This window comes from Acipenser ruthenus, chromosome 30, assembly GCF_902713425.1.
Source record: "Acipenser ruthenus chromosome 30, fAciRut3.2 maternal haplotype, whole genome shotgun sequence".
Taxonomy (NCBI): domain Eukaryota; kingdom Metazoa; phylum Chordata; class Actinopteri; order Acipenseriformes; family Acipenseridae; genus Acipenser; species Acipenser ruthenus.
The window spans coordinates 6,438,415-6,459,821 of record NC_081218.1 but is presented as its reverse complement, the minus strand read 5'-3'; the positions used below and the strand labels follow the sequence as shown (position 1 = coordinate 6,459,821).

The 21,407-nt window shown below is 44.3% G+C and overlaps 1 protein-coding gene across 1 annotated transcript; it reads left to right on the top strand.

Moving 5' to 3' along the window:
• Nucleotides 1-1,659: 1,659 nt before the first annotated feature.
• Nucleotides 1,660-2,535, top strand: LOC131696713 (putative bifunctional UDP-N-acetylglucosamine transferase and deubiquitinase ALG13). Its single transcript, XM_059004504.1, has 2 exons — nucleotides 1,660-1,965; nucleotides 2,240-2,535. The coding sequence occupies exons 1-2, from the start codon at nucleotides 1,809-1,811 to the stop codon at nucleotides 2,398-2,400; spliced, it is 318 nt and encodes a 105-aa protein (XP_058860487.1). The 5' UTR covers nucleotides 1,660-1,808; the 3' UTR covers nucleotides 2,401-2,535.
• Nucleotides 2,536-21,407: the final 18,872 nt, after the last annotated feature.

The window sequence follows — 21,407 nt, the reverse complement described above, 5'->3', positions numbered from 1 at the left end:
AATGGAAGGAGTATCAGACCACTGCAAATCTACCAAGACCTGGCCGTCCCTCTAAACTTTCAGCTCATACAAGGAGAAGACTGATCAGAGATGCAGCCAAGAGGCCCATGATCACTCTGGATGAACTGCAGAGATCTACAGCTGAGGTGGGAGACTCTGTCCATAGGACAACAATCAGTCGTATACTGCACAAATCTGGCCTTTATGGAAGAGTGGCAAGAAGAAAGCCATTTCTTAAAGAGAACCATAAAAAGTGTTTACAGTTTGCCACAAGCCACCTGGGAGACACACCAAACATGTGGAAGAAGGTGCTCTGGTCAGATGAAACCAAAATCGAGCTTTTTGGCAACAATGCAAAACGTTATGTTTGGCGTAAAAGCAACACAGCTCATCACCCTGAACACACCATCCCCACTGTCAAACATGGTGGTGGCAGCATCATGGTTTGGGCCTGCTTTTCTTCAGCAGGGACAGGGAAGATGGATGGAGCCAAATACAGGGCCATTCTGGAAGAAAACCTGATGGAGTCTGCAAAAGACCTGAGACTGGGACGGAGATTTGTCTTCCAACAAGACAATGATCCAAAACATAAAGCAAAATCTACAATGGAATGGTTCACAAATAAACATATCCAGGTGTTAGAATGGCCAAGTCAAAGTCCAGACCTGAATCCAATTGAGAATCTGTGGAAAGAACTGAAAACTGCTGTTCACAAATGCTCTCCATCCAACCTCACTGAGCTCGAGCTGTTTTGCAAGGAGGAATGGGCAAAAATTTCAGTCTCTCGATGTGCAAAACTGATAGACATACCCCAAGCGACTTACAGCTGTAATCGCAGCAAAAGGTGGCGCTACAAAGTATTAACTTAAGGGGGCTGAATAATTTTGTACGCACAATTTTTCAGTTTTTTATTTGTTAAAGTTTGAAATATCCAATAAATTTCGTTCCACTTCATGATTGTGTCCCACTTGTTGTTGATTCTTCACAAAAAATTAGTTTCATATCTTTATGTTTGAAGCCTGAAATGTGGCAAAAGGTCGCAAAGTTCAAGGGGGCCGAATACTTTCGCAAGGCACTGTATGTATCTCCCTCTGTTTACGTGGTAAGGTTTTCAGTGTTTATGGAAATGGAAATCGCCTTTTGATGTTGACCTGCATTATGCTCTTCGGTGAACGAGTTTGAGTGTTAGCTGTGCATGGTTCTCAAGAGAATGTCACTTGCATCTATGAACAACAAAGTTATTTACGCTCTTGGTGTGTGGTACTGGGTTCCACTGAGCTCCTGTAGGTATGCTGCTGTGTAAGCTCTTCAGTGTTGTGAGCACACAAATTGGTTAGAACTAGTCTTTTGAAGAGGTAACTTTGGGCTCCAGACCCGTCTTTTCTCGCCTAATTAAAATCCAGATGTGTGTTCAACAGTGAAGTATCGGACTTGCCTTTTGCATATTCCGTCTGCAAGATCTTTTTCATTTTCTATAGTTATTTCAGTTCATCCTTTTGAATGGGTTAGCGGGGATGGAAATAAGACTCATGTTGTATAGCAGTTTGACCCATTCCAGGTTTTAATATGTGCTTGTTAACCAGCTTGGCTGTGTCTTATTAAACCCATAGTAAAACTCCGAATGGATCAAACTGCTGGCAATGGGAGTCGTGTTTCCATCCCTGGATAATGTTTAATACAGAATGCACTCAGTTTATGGGCTTTTACTTGTCAATATTTAATTTACAGTCGCAGCATGTTTCAGCCGTTCTTTTGATGGTGTTTGTTTGCTTGCCTGTCAGTGGTATCATGAGAGCTACTGGAACCCCATGGTGCAGATGCAGCAGATGTACCAGCAGTCTCCCACGGAGCAGTACCAGGGCTTCAGCACGGCCCAGCCCATGACCGAGCAGTCTCTGCAGCAGCAGTACACAGATGCTGGGAGATCCAATGACAATTGGGGCCTTCCAGAGTCCCCTCCTAATGGTAGGATGTTTCAGAACCTGTGGAGCAGAATCAGAAATTTATCAGTCTTCCTCCACATGGAGAACAAAGTTATCAAAGTGGGCTTTTTTTTTTTTTTTAAATACTACTTTTTTTTTTGGTGCAAAATTCAGACTCATTCTCGCCATGTGAAGTTACACAGCTCTATTGTGTGTGTGTGTGTATATATAGGGATTCTAGTGCGTGAACTGTCTTTTCTTTAAGATAGAAGGAGAACGTAACTAACTGTGCTATTTTCTCTTCCTCTGTGCTGTAGGTTTTGCCCCAAATGTGGAGGCTGCTCCAGTGTCTCAGGGGGCAGTCTACTACCCAGTCATGACTGAGCACTTCAACCAGCAACCTCTTCCCACCTATGAGCCCTGCATCCCAATGGATCCTGCATATCACTATGTAGCACCCTGGCCACCGGTGAACTAGCCACGCATCCACGGCACGCTGTGTCCTACCACGGTTGACCAGGTCAGCTACGTCGGCTCTCCAACCCCTCCTGCATACTACATCCCCCAGAACATGTAACTGGCACCACCCTCACCCTCCGGGGCCCCAAGCAGTTATTCCCGGGCTTCATCACTGGGGGAGAAACCTCGGGTCCCCGAGTGTTTTGAGGGCCCAGGTACATCTTCTGTTTGGAACAGACCAGAGCAACAGCTTCCTGTGTCAGTCCTGTATATATTTAAGATTTGTTTATTCTAAGTGTTTAAAGTTCTAAATGGTATGTAATTGTCACTGAGGGATTATACTTTTATATGTATGTTAAAATGTTTTTGCAGTTTTGTGCATTTGACCATTCGCACTGAACATTACTGGTTATTAGACACCATAAAGAGTCTCTTGCTGTGGTGTTTTAAAGGGGTCTAATAAAAGCCCCTTCAGTAGCATTGTACTGGGCACGACTTTTTGGTTCTTCCAAACTTGCCTGAAGCAAACCCCAGTGCTAGAATTTGAAATGTTAACCAAAGCTTTGAACCCCATTCTGTTGATGTTTAGCACTGCTCCCCTTCTCCTGTGTCAATCTCTGTGTTCTTTGCTTGTGTAATAGCTGTATGTAGGTATTTCTTAAATACAATATGTTGGAGCTGCTGTTTCCCGGTACCAAACCACGTATTGCAACGTTAGATTTATGATCTGACTGCCGTCAGACCATGTGAAATGTCAGTCTCTGGAAATATATAGTGCTGTACAGTATTGGGAGGAGGAGCCAAGCTAAAAAAACAAAATCTTCCATACAACAGAAAGGGCAGTTCTATTTTTGCCAATACTGGTAGGAAATAGATTGCAAAGCTTTCGTTTACACTCCTTGAAGCTATTTAAATATCGGAGTATAGGCAGCCTCCTGTATGGTCAAGGGCACAGCTGCTTTCACTGTATGTATGTATGTATGTATGTATGTTTGTCTGACTGGCTGAACAGTTCTAAAGCTTCCTGTTTGTGCTTGTAGGGAATAAATGTACCAAACTAAATTCAACAAGCACTCGACTACTAGCAATCTCATTCATGGCTTTCTCTTGTTGATAAAGACTTGGCTAGGGGGCTGAATACTTTCCAAACCTCATCTGGCATGAAGCCATTTTTTCCTGCCGTAACTAATCATTCACATCCTGTGCAGCAGGTATTGGAACCCCAGCATGCCGGGGGGTGTCAGGTGGGAGCGTAATACCTGCTGCACAGCCAGTCGGTTAACAAGGCTGTGTTGGGATTAATGAGCTTCAGTCAAAGGGAATAAGTGTGGAATTTCCACCCACAGGTTCTCTGCAATTTCTCCAATTGGAAGTTCCGTACTGTTCATGTGTTTTGACTCGTCTGTTTTTAGGAAGTTCTGTGTTTTTCAAAGTTTCACTGTTTTGTCACTTCACAAGTGGTTGGAAAGCTGGTGTTTAAAACAACAGTTTAAATATTCAATTCAAACACACGCATTAACACTGAGTTTTGGCTGATTTTTTCATTTGTTTGTTCTTTAATGTATACAATAGTTACACAGTTTAGTTAGTTAACTCTGCATTCTACTTGAGCAAACAATTAGGTTGCTGTTGTAGCTGACAAGGGCTGTTCTGTATTCCTTGTTAATGTACATGCAGTATATTTATATACTGATAGTTAAGTCTATTTTAATGTAATGTATAGCCCACAGCTTCCTTGGCATTTTAACTGCAAGATGGCGAGATTGATTGAATGTTTGTTTTGTGGCACAGCCAAGTTTTCAAACAAAAAGGCAAACATCAATTTGTATTCCAGTATGATCCCCCAATATTTAAAATGTGTTGCTACTTGGAGTATGATTGATTGGGATTACCACACTGGTTATCCCTTAATTATATCTGGGGTACGACCGCTTTGTGTTGGACACAAAACCAACTAGAGCTGCATGGTGTCTGGGATACGAATGGACAGGCGCGGACTGGCCATCGGGAAGTGCGGGAGAATCCCCGGTGGGCCGGTCTGTTTGGACCTGCGTGGGCCGCTAGTCTACGTTAGATTTATAATTATTAATATTTTTTCCCCCCATTACATGCTGATAATTACACTGTTATTAACTTGGCAGTATCGCTCTTTCGCGCGCACACATCACCACACCAGTCATCTCTTGGGTAGATCCAATATTGCAATATCTAAGGGGGGGGCAAGGAGTGGCCACTCCCTGATTGGACTTGCCCGGATCTTCTTAGAACGGAATTGGTCAACCAGATTTCGTCTTTCGTTTGAACCTCTTGTATTGATAGTGGATGAGTGTCAGTGTAAAAAATGGAGAGAAAAAGAAAAGGTGGGGCAGAAAAGATTAGAGACAAACGGCGACGGTCTCTCGAGGCAGATGCCGCAAAGTGCACAAAAATAACGGACATGTTCCGTCGGCCGGCTGGTAGTAGGGAGAGCGAGGGACGTCAGGATGCCAGTATTAATCGGCTGACTCAGCCTGGGGAGCCCACTGAAGAAGATGACGCTGTGGCAGGGTCGAGCACAGCAGGTACAAGCAGTAGAGCTTATGGTTGCATTAGAATAGATTAAAGACTCGGCTGCGCCTCATACCTAATAACGCATTGGCTGTGACTATATACACGATATATCACAACCTCTCGTACCTTATTGCTTTTATAAAACGGCTACACCAATATTTATAACGTTAGTCACTTTTTGAGATCTAGTCAGCTATGTATAGTTATGCTAAACTCTGCTAGCAAATCGACTAGCCATCGCTAGCTACCTAGGTAGCTGGGTTACTAAAAAAAAAATTAGCTCAAACATTTCCCAGGTTGCGTCTCTCTCTCGCTCCACCATTTAGCTGGCTACCCCTGATATAAACTGAAACAAAATCATGGCAAACCGAGCTGATGGTAGTATTAGCCAATTTTATTTGTAAAACTATAGCATGACATGCCATTTGGCTATAGTATTGCCCCCTACTGGACACTCACAGCGTAGATTTCACATTGCATGTATTGTATCACACTAACAAAATCCCAATTTTTAAAGCAATCGTTCACATGAATTTGATTGGGTTTGATACTTCGGTCGATGTTGGTTAGGTTGTTGTGCAAAAATATAATTTATGGAACGATGAGAAGGCCTCACAGCGGCCTATGGTTGAATATAGCATGGCTGGATCGCTGTTTTGACCAATATAATTAGGGGTTCTGAAACCCTATTGTAATTTTGGGTTGCTATTGGCGCTGAGTGCTGCTAATGGTTTCTAGAATTGCTAAATATGAGCCGATGTGTTCAGAATTTTTTTTTTTTTTTTTTTTTTTAATTAGGCCTATTGAGAGACCGCAATCTGTGTGAGGTCGGTGATGGTTTCTAGAATTGATAAATAAGATATGTGTTTATACTTTACAGTTTATTATTAGGCCTACTGGGGTTGGTTTTGGTGTGCAGAGAATGGTTTCTTTCTACGTGTTGCATTCACTGACCACAAAGCGGTGGTAGACAGAGATGTGCAGAGACAAAGAATAATGAATAGAAACATATTTTGTAAACGAAATTATTTCTACTGTGAAAACGGACGTTGCTGTTTTATAAATGTTTACAGGCAGTGTCACAGTGTACTAGTATTATAATGAATGTGATTCACCAGGTTTTGAACTGCAGCACATGAGCCTGTTCTCTCGTGTCTGTGGTAAAGCAATATCAACCTCCAGGTGAGATTCTGTAATTAAAAAATGTAAAAAACTAAGTATTCAGTATGTAGTGACAATTGCAAAGGTTTTTAGGTGGATGTAGTGCCCTTTAAATCTGTCCCCTCTCATCTGTAATACTGGAGGTTTACAGTACATTGCTTTTGCATTATTGATTTTTAAAACTCAGAACTACTGAGGATGCTTTTTCCTTGGGTTTATAAATGTGATGGGCAGAGATGACTGGAATATGATTGGAATAAGATTATTACAGCAAATGCAATGGTTTATTATTTAGATTCTACTGCATTGTGCCTGCTGTTTAAATGTGTAAAAGCACAAGAGACAGTTTATAAGCCCTTCTCTAACCTGAAGCAAGGCTGTGGAATGTGCTGATCGATCCAGAGGCTACAAGTCCTGCTGTCAAACCGCTTCAAAATGGTAAATCTATGCAGGCCTTGCATGCTTTGATACACAGCAGTAATGTGTAGCTCCAAACTATACTGTTTAAATATCATTGCAGATTTTTTTTTCTCCTATTGTATCACAGCATGGTTGTAAAATACACCAGATTAACTAATCAGTATGAAGTTTTGCTGAATTTATTTATTGTCAAAGTTGTAACTACCTATTAAATAGGTGAGTAACCTCTTACATTGTTCTCTAAATCCAGATGCCATGCATGCTGTGATCTTATTAATTGGTGCCTCGCTCAACATGCTCATCAGAGTGCCTGTGGAGTGTATGGGTAAGTATTGGGATCTATTCGCAATGGTCTGGTCTGCATAATGATTACATGCTATGTGTTGTAAAAGGGTGTAGTGGCCTTGAACTCTGTATGCACAATGCTGTGGTACTGTAAATAGGAGCATGGTGAAAGTGCACAGCCTAGTGTGACTGGCATGGGAAAGAGACATGTATGCAAATCATCAGGGACAGTGGAACTCATTCTGCTCTATGGCAGGCATGCTTTGAAATTCTACAGTGAACGTTACCTACTGGACAAAAAATTGTCGATGGAATTGTTGGTCTATGCAAAAACTACTTTGATGTACAAGCCCGTGACAGACACCTACTCTACTTTTTAGCGCTAAATGTAATACATTCTGCACTGTGTAGTTTCACAATGCGTGTCTCCACTTCTTAATTCTGAAAAGTCCAGGAAAGTCATATTTCCCAATAACTTTCTTAAACTCAACAGTTTTCTACATGAGCACTGTTGGTTTTGTCCAGTGCTTTACTCTTATGATTTCCTGGGTGATGGATGGACTCATGTAAGAATGTAATCTAGACAACTCACTTAAGTCTGCCCGAGCTGCCTCTCTCTCTCCTCTGTCCTAATTCTCCTCAACCTCTCTGCTGCCTTTGACACTGTTGATCACTCTATTCTACTATCATCTCTCGCTGACCTGGGGATCTCTGGCACTGCTCTGGCCTGGTTCTCCTCCTACCTCTCCAACCACACTTACCAGGTAACCTGGCGTGGAGCAACCTCCACACCTCACCCTCTCTTAACAGGAGTCCCCCAAGGGTCAGTCTTGGGTCCTCTCCTGTTCTCTTTCTACACCCGCTCCCTGGGCCCCCTCATCGCATCCTATGGTTTCTCATACCATTTCTATGCTGATGCTCAGATTTTCCTCTCCTTCCCCACCTCTGACTCCACCATCCCCTCCCGTATCTCTACCTGTCTGTCTGCTATCTCCTCCTGGATGCACTCGCATCACCTCAAACTCAACCTCTCTAAATCTGACCTCCTTTTCTTTCCCTCCTCCTCCTCCCCCTCCTCTGATATCTCAATCTCTGTTCCTCTGGAATCTACCACACTCTCTCCCTCTTCCTCCGCTAAGAACCTCAGAGTCACCATGGACTCCTGCCTCTCTTATTCCCACCACATCTCCACTCCGAAAAGACAGTGGCACGAACACGCACCAACATAATACACGGGCAGATAAAAATAAAAAAACATGCAGTGAACCTCCCCTTTAATCAAACTGTAGCCCCGCCTTACTTTTGTCTACTTTTAGAACATATGAACATAAGAGTTTACAAACGAGAGGAGGCCATTCAGCCCATCTTGCTCGTTTGGTTGTTAGTAGCTTATTGATCCCAGAATCTCATCAAGCAGCTTCTTGAAGGATCCCAGGGTGTCAGCTTCAACAACATTACTGGGGAGTTGGTTCCAGACCCTCACAATTCTCTGTGTAAAAAAAGTGCCTCCTATTTTCGGTTCTGAATGCCCCTTTATCTAATCTGCATTTGTGACCCCTGGTCCTTGTTTCTTTTTTCAGGTCAAAGAAGTCCCCTGGGTCGACATTGTCTATACCTTTTAGGATTTTGAATGTTTGAATCAGATCGCCGCGTAGTCGTCTTTGTTCAAGACTGAAAAGAATTGAATCTATTAGCCTGTCTGCATATGACATGCCTTTTTAACCCAGGATAATTCTGGTTGCTCTTCTTTGCACTCTTTCTAGAGCAGCAATATCCTTTTTGTAACGAGGTGACCACAGCTGAACACAATATTCTAGGCGAGGTCTTTCTAATGCATTGTAAAGTTTTAACATTACTTCCCTTGATTTAAATTCAACACTCCTCACAATATATCCGAGCATCTTGTTGGCCTTTTTTATAGCTTCACCCGCATTGTCTAGATGAAGACATTTCTGAGTCAACATAAACTCCTAGGTCTTTTTCATAGATTCCATCTTCAATTTCACTATCTCCCATATGATATTTGTAATGCACATTTTTACTGCCTGCATGCAGTACTTTTCACTTTTCTCTATTAAATTTCATTTGCCATGTGTCTGCCCAGTTCTGAATGCTGTCTAGATAATTTTGAATGACCTTTGCTGCTTCAACAGTGTTTGCCACTCCTCCTATTTTTGTGTTGTCTGCAAATTTAACAAGTTTGCTTACTATACCAGAATCTAAATCATTAATGTAGATTAGGAATAGCAAAGGACCTAATACTGATCCCTGTGGTACACCACTGGTTACCTCGCTCCATTTTGAGATTTCTCCTCTAATCAGTACTTTTTGTTTTCTACATGTTAACCACTAATCCATATGCATGCATTTGCACCCATGTGCATCCCCTGGTCAGCTGTCCAGCTCACTGCTGCAGAAGTTTGTTTGGGGCTGGGACAATGGACTTGTGTGTTTTAACCATTTGTTAATCTTTGAAGAGGACCTGCAAGTTTGTCTTGCAGTCTTCCCTGCAATAATGATGGACTTTATTTATTTGAGAATCTGTGTTGAAAATGTGCTTTTTGACGGTGAAGTTGTTTTTTAAAAAAAAAAACAAGTAAAGAAAATGTACATGATCTCTAACTCGCTATTTGACAAATAACAATTAAAAAATGAAAGCCTGTGTGATGCTTATTTCCCTGCAAGCCCTTTTCTTTGCCCACTGGAACACACAGCCTCTTATGGGGGTTTGGAACCGCAAATCACTGCATCTTAAACACACAGCTCTAGAGTCCGCAACTACAGCATGTACTGTACCGTTTATTGTGTGTGTTTTAATGAAGTCTGCTGCTGTACTTGTCTGGCTGTGAGCTTTTGCTTTACCAACAAACAAGGAATTAAACAAAACAAAAGCAGCTCCATTCTCAGCCTGGCGTGAGATTGATTTATTTTACCTACAATGGGAAGTGTTTTAGACTGAACAACCTCAAGCTCCCTTCATCTTGTCACAGCTCCGCACTGTGATATAAAGTCTATTTCCTGTACATTGTCATTATTTTTTGTGTTTTATTTATTGTGATTATTATTATTTTAAGAATGTATCGGAAATGTCTTTGTTTTTGCACAGTGGTAAGGTTAATCTGAGTCATTACAGTGGCCAACTGAGCTGTGTTAAACTTTTTTTTTTTTTTTTTTTTTAAATTAAAGAAAATTATCTTTATTAAAATCAACAGTTTTACCAAATGGCCACACGATGGCAGCATTGGATAAGGATAGCAAGAGCTTCGTTCTGCCTGTCTTCATAAAGTTCACTGCCTGCTTAGCCAGGGCGACTTACACTTGTTACAAGATATCACATTATTTTTTACATACAATTTATACAGTTGGGTTTTTATTGGATGGCAGTGTGGCATAGTAGGGGGGCAGTGTGGCGTAGTGGTTAGGGCTCTGAACTCCCTGGTAGGGGACACTGCTGCTGTACCCTTGAGCAAGGTACTTTACCTAAATTGCTCCAGTAAAAACCCAACTGTATAAATGGGGAATTGTATGCAAAAATAATGTGATATCTTGTAACAATTGTAAGTCGCCATGGATAAGGGCGTCTGCTAAGAAATAAATAATAGTAATAATTGGAGCAATCTAGGTAAAGTACCTTGCTGCAGGGTACAGCAGCAGTGTCCCTCACCAGGGATTGAACCCACAACCCTCCAGTCAAGAGTCCAGAGCCCTAACCACTACTCCACACTGCTGCCCATATTTGTTGGACTCTGTCAAAGAGACAATAGAAGTCGCTCTTTTATTTTAGATATTTTCAATGCAGTGACCACCTCCATGTTGTACAAATCATTAGTCCAGTTCAAGTCACAAATGAGTGCAGTGGTACAGCTGGCAGAATGGCTCAGTTGGTAGAGCACAGGGCCCTGATTCCCAGGGTTGGTGGTCCAAACCCCGTTCACAATGCCTGTTTTTCTGGGGGTTTTTTTTCAAGTTGGTTAATTTACCTTGTAGGCAATGTAAACCTAATATCAGGGACATCTGGTAGGTGGTGTAGTGGGGTAGTTCCCTGTGCTTAAATGCTCTTTACCTTGAGAGACTGGGATCAAATCCAGGCTGCAGATTGAAATCTTCTGTTTTTACAGCGTCTTGGAGTTTGAATCTGTCAAAGACACGATAGAAGTGACTATTTTATTGGATAGTTCCAATGGAGTGATCTGCATTTTGTACAAATCATTAGTTAATGTACTGGAGGTCATTTGTCAGCAGGAAACAGCAGCTATCTGGCTGGCTCAATTGGTAGAGCACTGGACTCTGATTTCCAGGGTTGTTGGTTAATCTGTCGATTTAAAAAATATTGTTAAATTTACCTTTTTATCAGGTTTATAAGGTTTGGCTTTGAATCCAGTTTAAGTCACAAATGAAACAAAGCTCAATCACCTTAGCCCCCAGGTCCACACCACACAATGTAATACTGTGTTTCACGCAGCAGGCAAGCGGGTCGGCTGGATAGCTCTGTTGGTAGAGCAGGGGACTGTGATTCCCACGGTAGTGGGTTCAAACCCATATCAGGGGAATGTGTTTCCTTTTCATTTTCAAAAACTTTGCCCATTTTGATAGACTTGGGTTTACATAACAGGACTTGGTTTCATACAAATAATATAAAGAGGGTGATATAAGGTCTTCTGTGCAATGCTGGCTTGTCACAAGCAGACAGTGGGTGCAGTGGGCTAGTTCACTAGCATGCTGTGCTGTTTGCTGTGGGGGATTGGGTTCAAATCCAGGTGAGTTTCTCCTTTGTTTTCAAAGACTTGGTTAATTTCTTATACAAGGCAATGAAAAAGCAGACTCCTCCATGGAAGTGAGATGGGTTGGAATCCATTTCAAGTCACAAATGAACCGAAGCTGAGAATCACCTTAGCCCCAGGTCCACACCACACAATGTAATAATGTGTTTCAGGCAGGAGATCCAGTCAGCTGGATTGCTCTGTCAGTAAAGCAGGGGACTGTGATTCCCATGGTAGCGGGTTCAAATCCTGCATGTATATTCTTCTTCGTTCTCAAATATATTAATTCATTTTGACCTTTTGTGAGCTTCGTTTTAAATCCATTTCAAGTCTCGTCTCTCAAGCTGTTTATGGCTCCCCAGGTCTACATCACAACATGTAATAATGCTTTGACCGGGGCTCTGCGTAAGCAGGCTGAATAGCTCACCTGTAGAGAGTGGGATTCTGTTTCCCAGAGTTCAGGGCTCAAACCCACCATGTGTTGATTGCATGTGTACATTCCTCTTTTTCTCTTCAAAAATTTTCTCCTTATTGATAAAGCAAGTGCCACGAAAGCAGGCAAGGTGGTCCAGTTGTCTGATCTGGTGTCCTCAAATGCAGTAAATGAGCCCCAATGTATTTATTGTACACAGAATGGATTGAAGCCGTGCTGTGCAGCTCAGTGTGGTGTTCGGCAACTCTCTGGCTGACTCGCTCGGTATATGAATTGAAGCTTTGCTATGCAGCTCAGTGTGGTGTTCAGCAGCTCTCTGACTGGCTCTGGGTATATGAATTGAAGCCGTGCTGTGCAGCTCAGTGTGGTGTTCAGCAGCTCTCTGGCTGGCTCTCTGGGTATATGAATTGAAGCCGTGCTGTGCAGCTCAGTGTGGTGTTTGGCAGCTCTTTGGCTGGCTCTCTGGGTATATGAATTGAAGCCGTGCTGTGCAGCTCAGTGTGGTGTTCGGCAGCTCTCTGACTGGCTCGCTCGGTATATGAATTGAAGCCGTGCTGTGCAGCTCAGTGTGGTGTTCAGCAGCTCTCTGGCTGGCTCTGGGTATATGAATTGAAGCCGTGCTGTGCAGCTCAGTGTGGTGTTCAGCAGCTCTCTGGCTGGCTCTCTGGGTATATGAATTGAAGCCGTGCTGTGCAGCTCAGTGTGGCGTTCAGCAGCTCTCTGACTGGCTCTCTGGGTATATGAATTGAAGCCGTGCTGTGCAGCTCAGTGTGGCGTTCGGCAGCTCTCTGGCTGGCTCGCTCGGTATATGAATTGAAGCCGTGCTGTGCAGCTCAGTGTGGTGTTCAGCAGCTCTCTGGCTGGCTCTCTGGGTATATGAATTGAAGCCGTGCTGTGCAGCTCAGTGTGGTGTTCAGCAGCTCTCTGGCTGGCTCGCTCGGTATATGAATTATAGCCGTGCTGTGCAGCTCAGTGTGGTGTTCAGCAGCTCTCTGGCTGGCTCTCTGGGTATATGAATTGAAGCCGTGCTGTGCAGCTCAGTGTGGTGTTCAGCAGCTCTCTGACTGGCTCTCTGGGTATATGAATTGAAGCCGTGCTGTGCAGCTCAGTGTGGTGTTCAGCAGCTCTCTGGCTGGCTGGCTCGGTATATGAATTATAGCCGTGCTGTGCAGCTCAGTGTGGTGTTCAGCAGCTCTCTGGCTGGCTCACTCGGTATGGTTTGGATTCAGGCACCCCGCCTGGGCCTTTGAGCGCGTCTGGTTTTTGTGTGATTCTCAGCACTCTGGCTGGCTCAGTATGGTTTTGGATGTGCATTACCTCTTTCCGTCGCTGGGTGGAGTCTTGAGCATACATTCAGCAGTAGGAGGTCATGACATTTCAGAATCCATAACCTCCTACTGCTGCAAGTATGCCTAAGTCGTTTTTCATTTATTTCACACTGATTTTATTATTTTGTATTAATTAAATGTTCGAGTTATTGGTTTATTAGTCCACTGTTTACATCCTAGTGCGTTTCAATGTTGTATTTTTTTTTTGTCAAAAAACAAAGTGATATTTTCATGAAAAACATTTACGTTTAAAAAAAAGTTAAAAAACACGCCGACCAGTGGAATAACGAGGTATTGCATGCTTCTCTTGTGTGTGTTAAACTTGGTGCAGTTCACTGTACAGCATTTCATTTTTAAAGAATAAACCTTATAGACAATGTTACACACCATCCCTCCTTAGGCCGATAGATAGCACAGGAGTCTGGTTGGCTAGATTTGCATCCATGTGACTATTGGTGGACAGAATTCAAACCTTGGCAGAAAAATTCAACGTGATGTTAAATGCCTTATTTTTCACATTTATTGTTCCAGAATCTTTGATGTAATGTTAAAGGTGAACTCAGCAGGGGGGTCTGTGCTGCTGGTCTATTTCAGCATCCTTGCAACCCCTCAGCTGCACACATGAAGAATTCAAATACTGGGGAGCATCTGAGGAGCTTCGAGAGCTTTCTGATTGGTGTAGTTGGTAGAGTAGCGGCTTCAGATTCTCTTGACAGCTGTTTTACGTCCCACATGAGACACAAGTTATGTTTTTTCCCCTCATTTTCAGAAATATTGTTTAATTTACCTTATAGAGCTACTGTATAATAGGGTTGGGTTTGATAATCCCTCCTCTCGTGGCATGCAACTCTGCGTGTGTGGTGTCTGACAAGGGAAGTGAATCTCATATACCAGGTTAGAGTGCTAGACTGTCACAAGCAGCCAGGTGGTGCAGTGGGCTGGTTCACTAACACTGCCTGCCTTTCACCTTGGAGGTCTGGGTTCAAAGCCAGCTCACAGGACATGTGAACTGAGTTTGAAACTAGACCCACAATGCAATGGCACAGCATTACTGGTGTCCTCTGATTAAGAGGAATAAAAAATGAATTCATAAATAAACACCAGAATTGTGTTTGAAGCCTTGTGTTGTGTGCTTGTTTTGTTTCTCCACAGCGTCTGTTTGTTTGAATCTGTCAAATACAACAGAAGTGACTCTTTTATTGGATATTTTCAAGGCAGTAATCACCTCCATGTTGTACAGATCATTAGGCCAGTTCAAGTCACAAATGAGTGCAGTGGTACAGCTGGCAGAATGGCTCAGTTGGTAGAGCACAGGGCCCTGATTCCCAGGGCTGGTGGTTCAAACCCTGTTCACGGTAGTGTTTTTTTATTCAAGTTGGTTAATTTGCCTTGTAGGCAATGTAAACCTAACATCAGGGACAGCTGCTAGGTGGTGCAGTGGGGTGGGTCCCTTTGCCTAAATGCTCTTTACCTTGAGAGACTGGGGTCAAATCCAAGCTGCAGATTGATAGAAGTAACTCTTTTATTGGATATTTCCAATGATCTGCATTTTGTACAAATCATTAGTTAATGTACTGGAGGTCATTTGACAGCAGGAGAGAGCAGCTCTCTGGCTGGCTCAGTTGGTAAAGCACTGGACTCTAACTTCCAAGGTTGTTGGTTCAAGTCACATGTAAAGCACAAGTGTTAATCCATCAATTTCAAAAATATTGTTAAACTTACCTGTTTATAAGGTTTGGCTTTGAGTCCAGTTCATGACAAATGAAACAAAGCTGAGAATCACCTCTTAGCCCCCAGGTCCTCGCCACACAATGTAATAATGTGTTTCAAACAACAGGAACACCAGTCGGCTGGATAGCTCTGTTGGTAGAGCAGGGACCTGTGATTCCCTGGGTAGCGGGTTCAAACCCATGTTGGGCAGGTGTTTTCTTTTCATTTTCAAACACTTTACCCATTTTGATAGACTTGTGTTTACATAACAGGACAAGGGGTCAGTGGTCTAAGCGTACAAATAATAATATAAAGAGGGTGATATAAGGTCTTCTGTGCAATGCTAGATTGTCACAAGCAGACAGGTGGTGCAGTGGGCTAGTTCTCTAGCATGCTGTGCTGTCCGCCTTGGGGGACTGGGTTCAAATCCAGGTGAGTTCCTCCTTTGTTTTCAAAGACTTGGTTCATTTCTTATATAAGGCCATGAAAAAGCAGACTCCGCCAAGGAAGTGAGATGGACTGGGTTCAAATCCAGGTGAGTTCTTTGCTTGTTTCAAAGAATGTGTTAATTGAGCTTATATATAGTGTGAACCAAAGTTTTCCTGTGGGAGCTAGTGGCACAGTGGCTATGCTGATGGCCTCCTCTCCCTGAAGACGGCGGTTTGAATCCCAGTCCTGGAGGTGAGTTCCTGAGGTAAGTAATGCTGTTGGTTGTAAATCTAGTTGTTGACTGGAAGTAATGATGCAGGTTGTGTCTCCACAGACAGAGGAGGGCAGTGTGGCTTGAAGAGGGGCCCCCAGCCGCAGGGGGAGTGGAAGATGGGGGTATTGGTACTAGGGAGGTGGGAGAAAACTGTTCTTTATGTCCTGCCATCTCAGATATGACAGGCAAGAAGCTTAGAGACAAAGACCTCTCTGTATGCAGAGATAAAGCTCCCATATGTGGGCAACATTTTAACACCTCCTACTCTGCCTCTGCCCTGGTATCAACACCCCTGCCTTCCACTCCCCCCACAGCCGGGGGCCCAGGCCCCCTCTTAGGGCACACTGCCCTCCTCCGTCTGTGGAGACACAACCAACATCATTACTTACAGTCAACACCCAGACTTAGAACCACCACCACGACTCACAACCAACAGCATTACTTACCTCAGGAATTCACCTCCAGGACCGGGATTCGAACCGCCGTCTTCAGGGAGAGAAGGCCATCAGCATAGCCACTGCGCCACCAGCTCCCACAGAAAAGCTTTGGTTCACACTATATATAAGCTCAATTAACACATTCTTTGAAACAAGCAAAGAACTCACCTGGATTTGAACCCAGTCCATCTCACTTCCATGGAGGAGTCTGCTTTTTCATTGTCTTATATAAGAAATTAACCAAGTCTTTGAAAACAAAGGAGGAACTCACCTGGATTTGAACTCAGTCCCCCAAGATGCGCAGCACAGCATGCTAGTGAACTACCCACTGCACCACCTGTCTGCTTGTCACTGCCTTGCCCTCTAACCTTGTATATGAGGTTCACTTCCCTTGTCAAATCGCACACTGCAGGAGTTGAGAATCCTGGCGCTGGCTGCACAGTTGCAGTCTTTCATGCCACATAAGAGAGGAGGGATTATGAAACGCACCCCTGTTACACAGCAGGGCTCGGAGGTAAATACCAGGGATACCAGGTCAATGCTATGAGTGTTAACACTAATCATATACAGCTCTGGAAAAAATTAAGAGACCACTGCAAAATTATCAGTTTCTCTGGTTTTACTATTTATAGGTATGTGTTTGGGTAAAATGAACATTTTTGTTTTATTCTATAAACTACTGACAACATTTCTCCCAAATTGGCATGCGAGCATTGTCCTGCTGGAAAAAACAATCCTCAGAGTTGGGGAACATTGTCAGAGCAGAAGGAAGCAAGTTTTCTTCCAGGACAACCTTGTACTTGGCTTGATTCATGCGTCCTTCACAAAGACAAATCTGCCCGATTCCAGCCTTGCTGAAGTACCCCCAGATGAGTCCAGTTTTCAGCTTTGCCCAACACCTGGTCGTCTAATGGTTAGACGGAGACCTGGAGAGGCCTACAAGCCACAGTGTCTCGCACCCACTGTGAAATGTGGTGGAGGATCAGTGATAATCTGGGGGTGCTTCAGCAAGGCTGGAATCGGGCAGCTTTGGCATGAATCAAGCCAAGTACAAGGTTGTCCTGGAAGAAAACTTGCTTCCTTCTGCTCTGACAATGTTCCCCAACTCTGAGGATTGGGTTTTCCAGCAGGACAATGCTCCATGCCACACAGCCAGGTCAACCAAGGTGTGGATGGAGGACCACCAGATCAAGACCCTGTCATGGCCAGCCCAATCTCCAGACCTGAACCCCTTTGAAAGCCTCTAGAATGTGATCAAGAGGAAGATGGATGGTCACAAGCCATCAAACAAAGCTGAGCTGCTTGAATTTTTGCGCCAGGAGTGGCATAAAGTCACCCAACATCAATGTGAAAGACTGGTGGAGAGCATGCCAAGACGCATGAAAGCTGTGCTTGAAAATCAGGGTTATTCCACCAAATATTGATTTCTGAACTCTTCCTAAGTTAAAACATTAGTATTGTGTTGTTTAAAAATGAATATGAACTTATTTTCTTTGCATTATTCGAGGTCTGACAACACTGCATCTTTTTTGTTATTTTGACCAGTTGTCATTTTCTGCAAAAATGCTCTAAATGACAATATTTTTATTTGGAATTTGGGAGAAATGTTGTCAGTAGCTTATAGAATAAAACAAAAATGTTCATTTTACCCAAACACATACCTATAAATAGTAAAACCAGAGAAACTGATAATTTTGCAGTGGTCTCTTAATTTTTTCCAGAGCTGTATATATAATAACTGTGTGGCTTCCAGAGGAACATGTGTTTTTTTATATTGTGTTCCTCATCAAGCTGTGGAAACTGAAGCTGCGCAGCAGAAATGATTCCACTTCCAACAGGTTGACTTTGTGCAACGTTTCTATTCTGATGTAAACTTTCATCCCCCCCCCCCCCCCCCGAGCACTGTACTGTCTCCACTAATTCATTATTACTGATGAACCAACGGGAGCGCCAAGCCTTCCTCAATAGTCAAAGCTAGCGCTGCTGTTCAGGGTGAGCATGCCTCAGCAAGCACTCGGGCGCTGGGGAGCAAAGCAGCACAAGAGCCTGGATTTCTTGGCTTTGCGGGAGTGAAGGGAGGTCTGTGAACACTGTCCTGTCCTTTCTGCAGAGGAAACGGAAGATTAGCATGGAAAGTGACCCCTTAGAGGAAGGACAGCGTTCTGATCAAGGACAGGTGGAGGGCCATGAAAAGGCTTCAGAGGCTTCAAGGTGTCGTTTAAAGTTTGAGCCAATAAAAGTGACACGTTGTGTGTCTGTATTGTAGCTGCGATTACTGCCTGGTGATTGAGAATAAATATGTATAGATCCCCTTTCAGGGCTTGTTGTGTGACAGGATGCTGCATGGAGCCATGAAGAAGGGAAACGTCCACACAGTATGTATTTCCAAACGTCCGGATTTATTAAAGAAAAAGGCTTGAAAGTAAAACAATCTCCCCTCTACGAGCAATGGTAATGGGGCTGCAGTCCCCAGCAAAAACACACTCTGTTACCCACAAGCCTCCTGCACCAAACTGGGCTCCTTTTAAAATAGTAGAAAGTAGAAAATGTGGTTTGTCTTACCAAACACACACAATGCGAACAGTCAGTCAATATGTAGCGGTATTGTGATGCGGGATGTGGGGCTGCTCAATGCCTTGCTCACTGGGTGTGCTTCTATTCTTTTAAACAAAGTAAGGAGAGGAGAGGGGGAGGAGAAAGAGGAGAGGGGAGAGGGGGAGGAGAAGAGGGGAGAGAGGTGGAGAGGGCAGCAGCAGCATTCCTCAGTCCAGGAAGGACAGCTCCATGCACTCCACAGCCTCAGGGTGAAGCATGCGGGTCGCCAGCCGCTCCATATCATCCAGGCTCAACAAGCGCAGCCTCCGCTCGTAATCCTGAGAGAGAGGCAGAGGGAGAGACACAGAGTCACAAATACACGCTGCTCTACACCTGCATTTCAGAGCCTGTGTGCTGCAGCTGTGATTGTGTGTGCGTCTCTGTGTCACTGTACAGCTGTGTGTGTGTGTGTGTGTGTATATAGCAGTGTCTATGTTTATTGTGTTCAGGTTACTTTGTGTAGCTGCTCCAGACTCTCACTGCGTCGGCAGGGCTGAAGTGTTTGTTCAGAAGAGCAGGCAGGCTGTGCCACACTGACCCGGGGTGAGGCGAGGCGTGAGAGGAGGGGTGAGGCGAGGGGTGAGCTGTGCTGTGCTGTTCAGCCTACCTGCCAGCACCTTGCCTTTGTAGAGGAGTCCCTGTTGATTGACAGGTATGTTGAGCCTGTCAGAGACCAGACTCCAGACTGTGGAGACCTTCTCATCCTCACAGACACAAACACACAGAGGGGATGAGCATTAAACACTGAAACTACATCTTCATCCTCACAGGACAGACGAGAGACAAGAACACAAACACACAGAGGGGATGAGCATTAAACACTGAAACTACATCTTCATCAGTACGCAAGCCTCGAGTGAAGTGACATGCCTCATCTGCCACCATGCAAATGCACTTAGTGTCATTTCAAACGGGATTGAGATTATTATGCTCAAGAGCTAAAAGGCAATAACAACGTACGATTATAAACAATAAAGATGACCCCCAGTCAATATAGCCGGGGAAATCACACCCCCGTCAAACCGCACCCTGCTGATCAGAGCTCACAAAGACAAACACATTATTAAAAGCCACTCAGCAAACAGTCACAAGCGGGTCCGGACGGCCATTTGTTATTAAAAATGCGGGATTCAAAAACAACCGCTGCACTGAATAATAAACAAAGTAAACGAGATGCACTCACCTGGTTTAACGAGCGCTGTCCCTCGTAGTCTGTGTAAAGCAATAGCAAACGCCTCCTAACATGGCGTCCTTCTTCCACAAACTTATCACATGAAATAAAGGCGTTTCACACAGACACACGCCTCCGGCTGAGCTGTCCTCTGCTCTTTACAATTGGTAGCGAACTTCAGGGAGACAGACGAGGCTTTAGCTTTCATTTCCTATCCAATGCTGTACTCGTGTGGACATTTAGTAGAACTGCTGTCGAGGGGTTGAATTGAGTGTTAACTAATTCTGTTTCATAAAATCAAAAGAAACCTGCTGAAAAACGTCACGTTAGCTTACTGAAATACACACCGCTTGTAGTTTTCCATATACTTAACTAAAAACTGACACAAATATAAAATGTGACTGTAACAGGGGAGATCTGTGCTGACTCTTCTGGCGTGTTCATAGTGCTGCAGGGAGAGGGCAGCAGCTCGTCAATATCTGCCTGTCAGTCATGGCAGTGACACGGAGAGGGGAAAGAGTGGGTGTGCGGACTTTCCTTCTCTCTGAGTGGCTGGGAGGCGGGTCTTGGGGGGATTGCTGACCCTATAAGTTTCATTCTGCTGTTCCCTCAGGTCTGCCCACGGAGACGTAAGCCGGCGTGCGGAAGCGCTGGAGAAAAATCAGCCCGGACGAAAAATCCCGGCGAGACAAACAAATAAGAAACCAAAAGAAAGAAAGATTTAGCAGTAGCGGGGGAAAAGAAAACTCTTGGGCAGCCCCCGACAAAGTGGATAGCAGGCTGAGGGAGCCGCTAGAGTAGGACGGAGACCCGGGCCGTACGGATAGCGACGGTTGGGGAGAAGCTGCCGAGTGCAGCACTTTTTATTTTGTAGTTTTGTTTACTGTGTTTTGTTTTCTCTGTTTCTTTTGCCTTTTGATTAGTGTTCTTTTTGTTCTCACTTCTGTACCCTGTACCGCTCCGGTATAGTTGTGGCTCTGTCGCTACCATAGTTGGTACGGCAGGCCACCGACAACAGCGCCCTCTGCGGGCTGAACCCAAAATAAGTTTCTAATAAAACTGGGCACCTGTGCGGTGTTTTCAGCCTCATTTCTGTCTCCTGTGTCAGTGAATTACCCACCACCCTTCCACACGTGGTGTCAGAAGTGGGATTCACTGGCACTGCCCCCTTCAAGCAGTGCACACCAGCATGGATGCTTCCCAGTTTGCGGAGATGATGAATCTCCTGCGCCAGACCCTGACGGCAGCGGTGCAAGGGCCGGCTAGACCGGCGTGACCTGACCCCCGGTTGATGAGACCAACCAAGATGACGGCAGAGGATCGACCCGAAGCCTACCTGGAGGTGTTCGAGGCGCTGGCGACCTCTGCCGGGTGGGATCAGGCCCAATGGGCCAGTTACCTCTTGCCCCAGTTAACGGGGGAGGCGCAAGCGGCAGCGAGGACGCTGTCTCCCGACCGGATGATGGACTACCC